Consider the following 12,445-nt stretch of genomic DNA (forward strand, 5'->3'; position numbering starts at 1 on the left):
TGCGTGTGGTGTGTGGTGTTTGTGGTGTGTGTGGTGGTGTGTGGTCGTGTGTGGGGTTGTGTGGCTGTTACTGCTGCTGCACAGTAGACCCCTGACTTCTGAGAGCAGTACCAAGAGTCCCGCCATATCTGGTTAGAGGTCTTCCTCTTGGTCACAGAATTCGTGAAGACGAGTCCAACGCCTGCCTCGGCAATCGGCCCTCCCCTATCCTGCACACGTCTCACCCAGCGCAACGTTTTTGTCTGATCGTATCGACAACCCCTCACCTGCCATGCTATCTTCTTGACTTCCTCATTGGCTTTCACATCTCGCCACAAATTTCCTCGAATCCGTTTCGGACACCTGTGGCCCAAATTGTCGACGACCTCCTGTTTGAGTTGCTGAGCATCCAACCCTCTCATCAACACCGTAAAGCAAATAGCTCCCTTGCCTCCAATACCAGTTTTAATTACACTCTCCAAAGTGTTCACCAATGCGCCTCTTTTATTCGCCCTTCGCCTCCCCTCCCCCCACCTCACACCCCCCTGCATTATGGACATTACTGCCCGAGTACACAAAATCTATTATCGCCTCAACCTTATCGCCTCCTATCGTAGCTTGCGAACCGAATGCAAGAGTGCCGTTTCTAACTACTGCCACTCACTTTGTTTCTAATTACTGCCACTCACTTTGTCTCTAACTACTGCCACTCACTTTGTCTCTAACTACTGCCACTCACTTTGTTTCTCACTACTGCCACTCACTTTGTCGAAGCTTGCATCTTAAAACCCGTCAGCTGCACAGCTCCAGCCGGAGTTCTAGCCAAGCAAACCGGTTGCACTGCTGTGCTCTAACCCCGTTGGTGATGTTCATGTCCACATAATCAAGCACAACATTCAACAACGTGGGAGACAAAATATGAACACCTGTCTTGTCATCAATCGATTCTGATGTCTCGCCTATTTCTACGTAAGGTACATCATACACCTTATTGAGCAAGTTGACTTCTTTCACCTGAGATGGCAAAGCAGCCTAGGGGGTTCCCCTCCTACCACATACAGCCATAGCCTAAGTTAAAGTCTGCAAATAATAATAAAAGATCCTCCGCATACTCCAAACGCTTGCTATACTGGCTTGGGTGACTTCTGACATTCAAACTGTTACAGCCTTGAGACTCGGTGGGGCTTTTGCCGGCTAAAGGCCATTATCTGTGTTCGTCATCAGCCCTGATCGATCCACTGCTGGACGGAGGCCTCATGAAGTCGTCGCCGCCCCTCACGGTTCTGCGACGGAACATTTGTCGGCATTGTTGAAGTTCATCGTAACATAGGCACGTGGCGTACCATGCGCCCCGATTACTTCTCGAATGGAGCAGGACACTTTGCGATGTCTGCCTTTTAGAGGAGAAGTGGTTGCTGGTCTTTGATTGGCAGGGACTTCCACGGTGAAGGTGATGTTTAATGACCATGTCGAGTGTTAGATAGCGCCGTGCATGCGGATCACATCTCACAGTGCTGACCAACCACTGACGGGCGGAGTGGTAGCCAGCCAGGGATCCAGCGCAAACATTTAGCTCAAGCTCTGCGGTCCTCCGTATTTTAAGGCGACGTTTCCAAGCGGCCAACGAGTGTATAATAATTACGGCGACGGGCGTGTGTGCCTGCGTACGTTGCGACGTGCGTTGCAACCGCAGGTATTTTTCTGCGCGGGTTCCGAGTTCAGCCGGCGCAGCTCCACGAGCAGCTGCTCGTCCTTCGCGGGGACTTGGAGACGGGAATCACGGACGAGCAAATCGCCGAGCTGCGGCGGTGAGAGGCTCTCACCTCCCTGGTCCTCCTCTGCCCTTGGGCACTGGGAGATGTTAACTGCTTTGCCTGGTATGCAGGAGATCGTGGGTTCAATCCCGACCCTGACGCCTGCCGTATGCTTGGAGTTTGCGTGTCTCTCTCCCCCCCCATGGTCGTGTGGATATTTCTCCAGGTCTTCCGGGTTTCCCCTCCACATTTAGAATCAACGTCACGCGTTTAGAGTATTTGGCTGCTATACATTTCTACGTGATAAGCCACTTCGTTGAGCAATCATTTGTGGCCAGGTCGCTTCTGAAAACGAGCTATATAGCTCAGTAGGCCTTTAGTGTGTTATATACATAACAAAACAGTTGTTAGTCTTGGAATCAGTTTGTTGGTCACGGCACTAGTGTTTTCGTTTTAAAGACGCGAGTAACTTTTTGTTTTTAACTAGAGAGAAGCAAAGAGCCATGGTATCGATTATATGTGATGTATGACTTATGGTCTTTGAACTTGGTAAAAAAAAGTGACCAGAAATGTCACCATATACATTTCATGGGATTTTAGAAACTCCCACTGATTTTTTTGAGATCTGAGTTCAGATTAGTTTTAATAACGATAATAATCTATAATAATAATCATTTACTAATTTATCCATTGAAGCCACACTGAGTTGTAAGACTCGTTTTAAAGAGGGTCCTGCATGGGGTTGTTTTTTTTCATTTTAAGACGTTTTTTAGCCAATTAGTGAGCATTTATAAGTGCGGGATAGAAAACAGCTCAACCCAAATAAAATGCACACACGAGCAAAGGGGGAAAGGCTCTATCCCCGTGCAGATGGAAACAGATGGCGATTAGTCCACTGCTTTCTCCTGGCAAGTCATGTCATGGCACCTCGAAGCTCACAGGAAGGGAGCTTTACGAACATTTGTGTGATCGAAACCAACCCTCCCAGCCTCCACAGTGCTTTATTACAGGCCACGTGATCCATACCAATGGACTAGATATCCACCCTGTATGGAGTCAGATTGGTTGGTGGCAGATCTGTATTAAAGGTAAATGAATAAAACATTTTTTTAAAACAATTAGTCTACCTATAGGCCCTACGGACCAATATTTTCGAGTCGCATTTGCCAAAGCAGACAACACCCGGATCCGTTTAAACATTCCGCGTCTCATGACAGTTGGGTTCATTAAAGGCATTCTGGCGGGTTGCTTGATGTGAAACCGTCGCTCGAAATGGAGAAGTCCTATTTGAATGAATAAACAACAACAACAAAAAGCACAATATTACGAACCTAAAATAGCATAACAAAGCGAGAAGAAAAACGGACTTGAGCGAGTGGATACGCCCATCGTGGTCACAGTAGGAAGCAGGTGGCTTGCGGTACTTGCCGCCGTACCGATAACCGCGGTGACGGCGGTGCTGCCTGCTGACGCCCCCGTTGCTGGTCACAGATTCGTGCCGACGGCGGAAGACGTGGAGATGTACAAGCCGCACGTGAAGCGACGAGCAGTCCTGCACCAGGTGGACCAGTACATGCTGGAGGTTCGTTCGCGAGCGCCCTTTTCCGCACCTCCGGCTGGCACGATTGGCTACGGACGGCGCGCGGGACCCGGAGGCCTCAGGGGGCCTCCGGGTCCTGGCGGCCTGTCGGTTGTGTCGCGTCCGACGGGCGGAGATGAGCAGCGAGGTGGCACAGGGCAGTTTCCTGGGACCAAAGAAATCCAACGGAAGTGTTCAGTCGTGAAAAAGTCATAAGCTGGAGCTTTTATCGGTAAAGAATGTATCAACGCGTTGGCGCGTCGTTGCAATAATAATAATATCCTAAACGTGATAATCTTGTTGGGTGGCGGAGGGTGAATGACAATAATCTTGCCATCAAACGACTTCCACGTAGCCTCACTCAGAAACACCTGCGATGAGCAAGGTTGGCTACGTACGGTATTTTATTTGATCAATTTATTATTTTATTCTCATTCTACGTGACTTTACCGAAAGAACCAAACAAACATAGACACACACTTGGCTCCCTGCAGGCAGTTGGGGCGAGGCTTTTTTGTCGCATCGTTGCGTGCGTGCGTGTTTGCGCTTTCGACAGATGTGCAGCATCCCCTTCCTTGGCGAGAGACTGGAGCTGCTGATGACCGTTCGTGAGTTCCCGGGACAGATCAGCGAGCTGAAGCCGGTACGAGAGCCAGCGAGCACTGGCCACGCACCGCCGCCGAGGGGACACTCGATGGGAAGGCCGGGCGCCTCTGGCTAGAGGGGGGGGAACGCTCAAGGGAGCCACCGGTGTGCCGATCGTAAATCCTTCGGTGACATTTAGCGAGTGAATTGAAACATATTTTTTAAAACAGGTCGATTGAGCATGTTTTATGGCTTACCACTGGGTTGTCATTAAATAGTGTGGAAAAAGAACAAATTATTAGAATAAAAATTGCCCCGTTTTTTTTTTATTAAGTTGAGTAAACAAACCTTTTCATAGGTGGAATTGAACCCCTGATCAATACATTGCTATTTTTACAGTAGCCTCCAGATCATAACTTTAATTGGATACAGTTGATCGCGTGCAGCTTATTTTGACTCAAGACATATTCGCTGTGTCCTCATTGCATTCATTCAACAACGTTGAAATGTTCGTCCTGTTGGTGGGTACATAAATCAATGACGTATAAATGTTTTTATCCCTATCGGCAAGTGCGGGAAAAAATCCGTGCTTCGGACGGATGCATCGTCATTCGTACGCATAGCTACTCCGTGGATCTTTTCCAAACGACGCGAGCTCGCAACGAGTGTGCCCGTCGGTGTGTTTCCCCGAACGCGCAGCTCATCGCGCACCAGCTCTCGCGCTGCTCCCAGCTGGCGGCGAGCAAGAAGTTCCCTTGCGTGCTCGAGTACGTGCTGCTCGTGGGCAACCGCCTCAACGAGACAGCCGGACGGAGCCCCATCAAGGGCTTCTGCCTTTCGACGCTGCCCAAGGTTCGTCGCCCACTCGTACGCGAGGCAGAGGCTGCCGCCGCGCGACTCTTCCTGGCTAGTTCTTGGGCCTTTTTTCGGTGTTGGGAAATCGTTTTGATCGTGAAGTTGACATTCGCTTAGCAGAGTGCGATCGCCGGAGGGACTTGACTTTTTTTTTATTTTACATTAACGTGCTTTTGTGATCTTGGAGCACTATCGTTGGTTCATCGTTCCTGTTCTCCCTTTAAAGGAAACTTTTTAGCGTCGGCAGGCTCTCATCTGGTTTTGAAGAAAGCGTCCCTACCCAGTGGCACTTTGAATGTACTAATAATCATCATTACTATTATCATCATATCTGCTTGCTAGTTCACTTCTGGATGAAGGCTTCCCCTTGCCACGTCACTCACAGGAGCTCCTTGAGCAATATGAAATGATGCTGCTCAATGCCGATTGGTGGAGGGCAGCCCAGCAACTGTTGCTGTGTCACTCGACACTGATGGGAGCGGTGGCCGAGAATCCAACTGAAGCCGCCTTGGGTTCATAAGTTGCAGTGTGCTGATGACTGCGTCACCACAGCCCGCCCTTTAAAATAGTTCGGGCTTTAACAGTGAAAAAGAACGTGTTATTGTTACGATTAACAATAATAACAAATGCTCCCCCTGCTGTTAAACGTGAGTATAATTATTATCCCTCGTCCCCCCCCCCCCCCATCGACAAGAGCTAAAGTATCACGCTTGCTCATCGTTTCACAAAATGAAGGGGGGGGGGCACAGACCCCCCCCCTCCCGTTTCCACCACTAACATGTCACCTATGAATGATCATTATGACGGTTTATGATGATCATGATGATGTCGGTGGTGACAATCAGTGCATGGCATGTTACAAATCTTGAATTGATTGCACGATTGTTGATGATGATGATGTTTTTTTATAATCTATTGATGGTTTCTGTTGAGTGCAGCTGATGGAAACCAAAGGCCAGAACAGGAAGTACACTTTGCTGTGCTTCCTGGTGGAGCAGATTAAGATTCATCGCCCAGACCTCCTGGACTTTGCCCAGGAGCTCCAGAGCCTCAAGTCTGGCTCGACCGGTCAGTGCACGGGGTGCTCGCAACGCACCCGAGACGAAGGCAGATATCCTGAGTTTAGAACACAGAGCAAAGGGGGTAGCCAAACGTCCTCGGCTTACCGCAGTCTACAAATAGCCGAGAGCCGCAGGAGAAATCCCCGTCGCGTGGGGTGGTTCTGCGGGGGTGGTAATGCGGGGTGTAGTCACGCAGCCACCGGTTGGCTGCGGAGATTTTGGCATTTAGAAATCCAAGGGAGCATCCCGGGAGCGCTCGTGTCTGGCTACCGCTGCCATAAACGAGTTGCCCCTCTTTCAGGTAGCTACGTTGAAAGGTTGCACGTTAGCTGCGTCGCCATCGAATTGCGCTTGAGCTGCCTGGGAGCCGCGGTTTGGCCGCCCGTGCTTTAGACAGACTCTCCGGGATAATCGCTGGGTAGCAAGCAACAACCGGTGGAGGTTGGGACAGCACACAAGGTGTTTTATTACGAATTAAAAAAACGCAACCACGCATTTGCCACGAGAACAACGTTCACGTGCAAAGCGCCGCTGTCAAAGTGGTGTCCGTTAATTTTGGTGTGTTGTCCGCGTCAAGGCTCGCGTGTGTTATTTTACGTTTTGCGACCATCTCTTCCACAGCGTCCATTAAGGGGCTCACGGCAGAGATGGACGGTAAGTGAAGAATCGTTACGCAACGCCGCGTTGGCAGCGCTTCCTTGGCTGATTGATTCATTCATTGCGCTGCCCTGTCTCGAGGCTTTCAAAGGCAAACGTGTTAGCACTTGCGTAAAGGTGCGTTGCGTTTTTTTTTTGCAGCATAATTCTCGGTGTCTCGTGACTAATTCATCATAACCGTAGAGATTGCCACTCACAGTAAACTGAATCGGTCTCACTTATTTGTGAATGTAACTCATGAATTCTTTACACAGAGATATATGATGACGCTACATTCATGAAATGTCTGCAGTGTTTGATATCACATTCTGCAGATGTAGATGCCACTGGTTCACAATGCTTTATGATGTCCACTTTAGTTTACAACATAATAGTGCGCCCCCTCTTACTACCACCCTCAACACTTTCACCAGTCTTTCGCTGCTTTGGAGACGCGATGGGGGTTGATAATGTTCGTGAAAAGCAGAGAGAACGTTGTAGTGAACCGCACAGCGACAATGCAACAGCAACAGACGATGGTGGCGGCACAGGTGGAAATGCTGGGAATGCTGGGTAATGACGCCGAACAACCACGGCCATCTACGGCATGGCGGTTGAACTTTTAGGACTCTCGGTCTGAACGGGCAACTGGAAATACGGACAGGTTTGTTCGTATCTCTGAAGTTCGTAAGTCGAATGTTCGCAAATAGAGGAGTCCCTTATGTTGTTTATCTATAGATTTGTTGTTTCCTGCAATGGTCAGAACAAAGGGAATGCATATGACACACACTGTAATTAACTTGTGTTTATATCATCACAGGTGAAGTGTGGATATGGCAATTTCACTCTTATTGTTTGGAGACAGAGGAAGGGTTATGTTTAGTCATTGTGCGTCTTCACTCCGCCCGCAGTGCTAAAGCAATCGCTGGTCAAGCTCGCACAGTACCACAGCAACCTCAAGAAGTCACTCAAGAGCGAGTCTGAGACCAAGTTCTTGGTGGAGCTCAAGGTAGAATGCCTCCAAGCGCTGTAATGTGCAATCGTTCACACCGGAAGCTGGGGAACATAGATGGATAATTAATTTACAACCGAGTATCTTGCCTCGTCAAGATCAGTACACAGGGGTCATGTCACATCTCTTATTTCATGCAGTCTTGTTTTCTCCGATCCCGTCACACACTTTCCAAACAACCTTGTGTTAGCTGGATGGTATCTATGGGACCCTTTTTGCCAGCATCAAGATATTGAATGATAAAAACGGGCTTTACTCCTTCTGACATAAATATGTGTGCTTAATGCAGACTCGATGTCTTGTGACATGTGTCCATTTGGTGTTTGAATAATAGCCGGATCGTCTTTCGTTAATTTTTTGTTGCTACGGAGAGAACATTGGAATGTCTTCGGCAGTACTATACATCCAGAAAACGAGATATCACAATCGCTTGCTCGGCTGTGTTTCTTGCCCGTAATCCAGGCTCATTCTCCAGCCACGCGGGGCAGTGTCAGTTTCACCACCTCTGACGCAACGTATGGGCTTTCACAGCTCCGTGTGGCACGACTATGTTCAATTATATATTTTTTTCGACATTCCGACTTTTTTCGCGCCGCCGTTGAAGATTGGGCTGAGACCGTAAATGCTCAAAAGCCCTTTAACACTTTGGAGCTAAAATCAAATATTTCAGTGGCATTGGCTATATGGTCTAATGTAGGTTCTAGGTCCTGCAACGGCATCAACAAAACACAACAAAATATTTGAATTAAAATTTGGAGGCTGTCCAGGATAATCGAAGATTGTATTCTATGAAGTAGGGGCAGTATCTTGCGAGATGCAAGGCATCATGGTCCATCACCAAAATTGTGCAAATGCCCCCCACCATCCCCGCCATCACCATCATCACTACCACCGCCACCACCATCACAATAACCGCCATCCCCAACACGACCATCGCCAGTAACATCACTGTCCGGAGATTGTGTAACACCATACGGTTATTGTGCAATTACAATGTGGAAATTTCAGGGATCACGTGGTCATGTGCGCCATGGATTTTTGTGCTAACGTACAGCAGACAGAGTTAACCAACGCAGTGGCGGCGTTCATCGCTTTTTTGCAGGTAATGATCAACAAGTTCAAGGGAGAACTCAACGACCTGACGACGCAGATCAGTGACTTGCGCAGATCGTACATGGCCCTCATGGTGAGACGTCTCTCGTGCTTTTGCACCTGCGGTTATCCCTTGCGGGTCTAACGATACATTCATATGTATGCGATCTAACCCAAACACCTCCATTATAGATAGCAATATATATTGGTTTGACGGTGAACTTCAAGCAAACTGGTACTGGAATGGTTTTAATAAAGGTTCTAGCTGGGTGGCTCAGAGGCCAGGGTAACGAGTCACCACCACGGACATCGTGGACTTAAATCCAAGCAGCCGCGTGCAATTAGACAAGCTTCCCAAGACTAGAGAGCTGATATGGTCTTGACAAAAAAAAAACACCCTTATTTAATTTGGTTCTGCATTTTGTTTTGGCTTTATTCCACCTCCTCAGAATACAAACCATCGGTCTGTCACGCACTGAATAATTCTGTGCAGCAACGCGATTGGGGAGGTGTTACCTCAATGCGTGGATCGGGAGATTACTCGAAGGCATATAAAAAAATAGATCTGTGATATCCGCTCCCAAATGCCGCTGCCTAACACTCCTTGTCGCGAGATCCGAATGGCTATTTTCATCTCGTCACATGACACCAATTGCAAAGTCAGGGTAGAATTGAGGAAAAAAGAGCAAAACGAATAAACAAAAGGTACGAGAGGCATTCACTGTCAACATTCTCCGTTAAAGCGTTTGAAATGTGGCACTGTGTTTAACCGTGCAGGTTAGGTTTGGAGAAGCGACTGAGCGGGACTCTGAGCAGTTCTTCGGTTGGACAACGGAATTCATGGATGCATTTACCGCTGCACTCAGGAACGGAGAGTCTGCGGAGAAAGGGCGACTTTTTCCCTTCTAACCCGGCACAGGGGCCATCTGGAGTGCTGAGCCGACTTCCAACAGTCGTTTGCATGAAGCAGCCACGAGCGATCATAGAGAAGGATATTTTTGAGCATCTTTTGCCAACTTGTATTTAATATTGTTTGGATAATAATTTTAATTGCACACTGAAGTCTATTCAAGTAGCATTTCAAATGCACTTATTGGACGGAACAAATTATAGCTTGTAAATGGATGCAAAAGAAATTCACCTCAGATTAAAGTGAATTTGATTGAAGTGAGTTGGTCAGTGAAAAACAGGCCATGAAATAATTTCTCTAATAGAGGTGTTTGGGTTAGATCGCGTAAATATAAATGTGTCGTTAAACCCGCCACCACCTGACACAACCAATTATTAAGATTTGTCACGTTAAACAAAACATGCCAATTCGTTACTTGTACAGCACACCGGTTGTGTGTTGGAGAGTAAACCCATTTAAAAGATGTGAAATAATAATCTCCCTTGCTTTTTTGCTGCACCCTGTTGCAGCAGTATGAAGACTCTTAGCAGTGTCTTTACACGTGCTTCTTACTCGAGATCACGCCAAATTGTATGCATTTACTTATTGCAGAGGGTTTAACGCTAAATCCACATCGCTTACATTTCACTTAATTTATATCCTTCGCAAATGCGCGGACAGTGCTGGTTCATATGAAAAATAAAACAAATTGTACGTTGGGTCGCAAGATGCGCTTATTAAAGAAATTGTGGCCTAAATGACGTGGGGCACTCTTTGGAGCTCTTTGTAATTAGGCATTGTAATGTGACCAGTAACATGATGAGTAATGCAACAGCGATTTCCTGCTCAATTGGGAATTGAACATTGAGGCGGTGGTCATCTCCTTTTAAACAGCCTTGATCCAGTGGTGGGAATTCCACGATACCTATGGCAAGGTAGAGTTATTCCAGAGGACAACCACCATGGACCTCCCACAAAGTGGTACCACTTTATGGCACCAAATGGGATAATAGGCTGAGTGAGCCCCCAATCAGAATATGAAGTCAGAACCTCCTGATTGCGAGCAGCTCGCTCTACCACTGAGCGACAGTCGTTAAACTACCAGGTAAGGCCCACTGAGCTATATAGGTCTTTTTCAGAAGCGACCTGGCCAAAATAATAGCTCAATCAAGTGGCTTATCACGTGGACATTTATAGCAGCCAAATACTCTAAACGCATGATGTTGATTCTAAATGTGGTGAAAAACGGAAGACCCAGAGAAAAATCCACGCCACCAGGGGGAGAGACTCCAAATATACAGCAGGTGTCAGGGTTGGGAACGAACCCACTACCTCCTGTATACCCGGCGAGGTAGTTAACATCTCGCCACCGTATTTATCAATGCGAGTGGTTATGAGAAAGTAACGAGTAATGCCCAAGCTGTGGAAAGAATTGTACACACAATTGCTTACCAAATTAATGAACTGCAAAACGAGCATAGTGCTGTTGGTCCAGCCATAAATGTTCAGTGAAATGTGCCTATTTAATCATGGCTACATTGTATGTTTATATTCATTATTTCCACGAGGTCATCGTTAAAGTGACATGCAAATCTGTCTTCTTTTGTTGGGTTTCGTTGAGCAAATAGCTAGCACTTATATTTTTTTCTTACGAGATTTAAGAAATCTCCATTCGAGGCCGATTAAAAAAAAAAATCTTGCATTAGGTACAACTGTTTGAAGTTTTCTTTTGTGAAACAAACTCTTTTATAATTTCAGGCATAGGCGAAGCTGAATCACCTTTGTTTATACCGTGTGGATTTTTTTTAATCTGTACACTCTGTGTACATGCAAGATATCTTGAGCATTTTTCTAAATGAAATGTTATTTGAAAGTGATTTAATTGTGTTACGAAATTTAATATAACTCGCCTTTTGCCCGTCCACGGACGGGTGTATTTCAATAAATCTGAAACTTGCAAGCGAAAATCAGACCACGACGTGATATTCATTGCATCAATTCGTGTGCAATTTGTAAGGCTGCGGTGACACAGACCTATTTCATTTAAAGATAATAATCCCGTCTTCATCATGACGTCCTTTTTACTTCTATGTCTCAACAGCGTCACGGAGATCACGTGATGACGTGAGGGTTCTGCCTTTGTAGTGAGGGTTGTAAGTTGACGCCGAGGAGGGGGGAGGAGGCGCCTCGCCCGCCCCCCCCCCATGTGGAGTGACGTCGGCTGCTAATTATTCTTAATGGAGGGGGTGTCCATTTGTAAGACGTCACCTCTTCATGATTATTAATGTGGGGGGCTGTTCGATGTGGAGTGACGTCACCTGCTCATTATTAATGAGGGGGGTGTGCTTCATGTGGAGTGACGTCACCTGCTCATGATTATTAATGAGGGGGAGGTATCCATGTGGAGGACATCACCTGTTCATGAGTATTAATGAGGGCGGCTGGCCGACGTGGAGTGACGTCACGCACGGGACACACATTCTTGGCTCATTATAATCGTAGATTACAATTACATCCCCGTGTGTCAAAGTCTAGCTGGATGAGGGCCCTGCCCTTGCCCATGTGGAATGTTTAACCATCCTTGACCGCCCTGGTCAAAGGTTAGTCATGGTGGGAAATTCCACTCAGGTCACCGGCCGTCTGCTGCAACGTAACGTAAACATTGGTCCAGAAGGCCCATAAGTTGATGGACTAAAATGTAAAATGTAATTTAGGGGAATGTTTCTGTGTAATTTAGGAAATGCCAATGTTCCCATTCAGCTGATTAAGTTTAAATAGTTTCTAAATTAAGAGTTTAGACATTCAGTCATAGAATTGTAAACAAACTACACAAAATACCAGTTATTAATAAGTACAATGAAATAATATTTGCAACAAATACATTTCCATAATTAGAGACTGGCAACAAAACATACCGTCGGTTTATTTTGTGTTCTTATACCACATGCATTACATACCACATTTAAAAACTTTCAAAACTTACAACCGATCCATTACATTCAA

At 46.7% G+C, this 12,445-nt stretch overlaps 1 protein-coding gene across 3 annotated transcripts in view; it reads left to right on the forward strand.

Moving 5' to 3' along the window:
* The window catches only part of LOC116945944 (disheveled-associated activator of morphogenesis 2-like), a 32,525-nt gene extending 21,116 nt beyond the window's left edge, over positions 1 to 11,409 (forward strand). For all 3 annotated transcript variants that reach the window (XM_076069651.1, XM_032960646.2, XM_032960648.2), the window contains 9 exons: positions 1,673 to 1,787; positions 3,225 to 3,315; positions 3,869 to 3,955; positions 4,597 to 4,749; positions 5,691 to 5,820; positions 6,435 to 6,467; positions 7,361 to 7,458; positions 8,564 to 8,647; positions 9,331 to 11,409. In XM_076069651.1, the coding sequence (XP_075925766.1) occupies positions 1,673 to 1,787; positions 3,225 to 3,315; positions 3,869 to 3,955; positions 4,597 to 4,749; positions 5,691 to 5,820; positions 6,435 to 6,467; positions 7,361 to 7,458; positions 8,564 to 8,647; positions 9,331 to 9,462 (923 nt within the window). In that variant the 3' untranslated portion in view covers positions 9,463 to 11,409. The remainder of the gene's footprint in view (positions 1 to 1,672; positions 1,788 to 3,224; positions 3,316 to 3,868; positions 3,956 to 4,596; positions 4,750 to 5,690; positions 5,821 to 6,434; positions 6,468 to 7,360; positions 7,459 to 8,563; positions 8,648 to 9,330) is intronic.
* The last annotated feature ends 1,036 nt before the right edge of the window (positions 11,410 to 12,445 follow it).

This window comes from Petromyzon marinus, chromosome 25, assembly GCF_048934315.1.
Source record: "Petromyzon marinus isolate PM22_M1 ecotype Great Lakes invasive population chromosome 25, UKy_Petmar_22M1.pri1.0, whole genome shotgun sequence".
Lineage (NCBI taxonomy): Eukaryota > Metazoa > Chordata > Hyperoartia > Petromyzontiformes > Petromyzontidae > Petromyzon > Petromyzon marinus.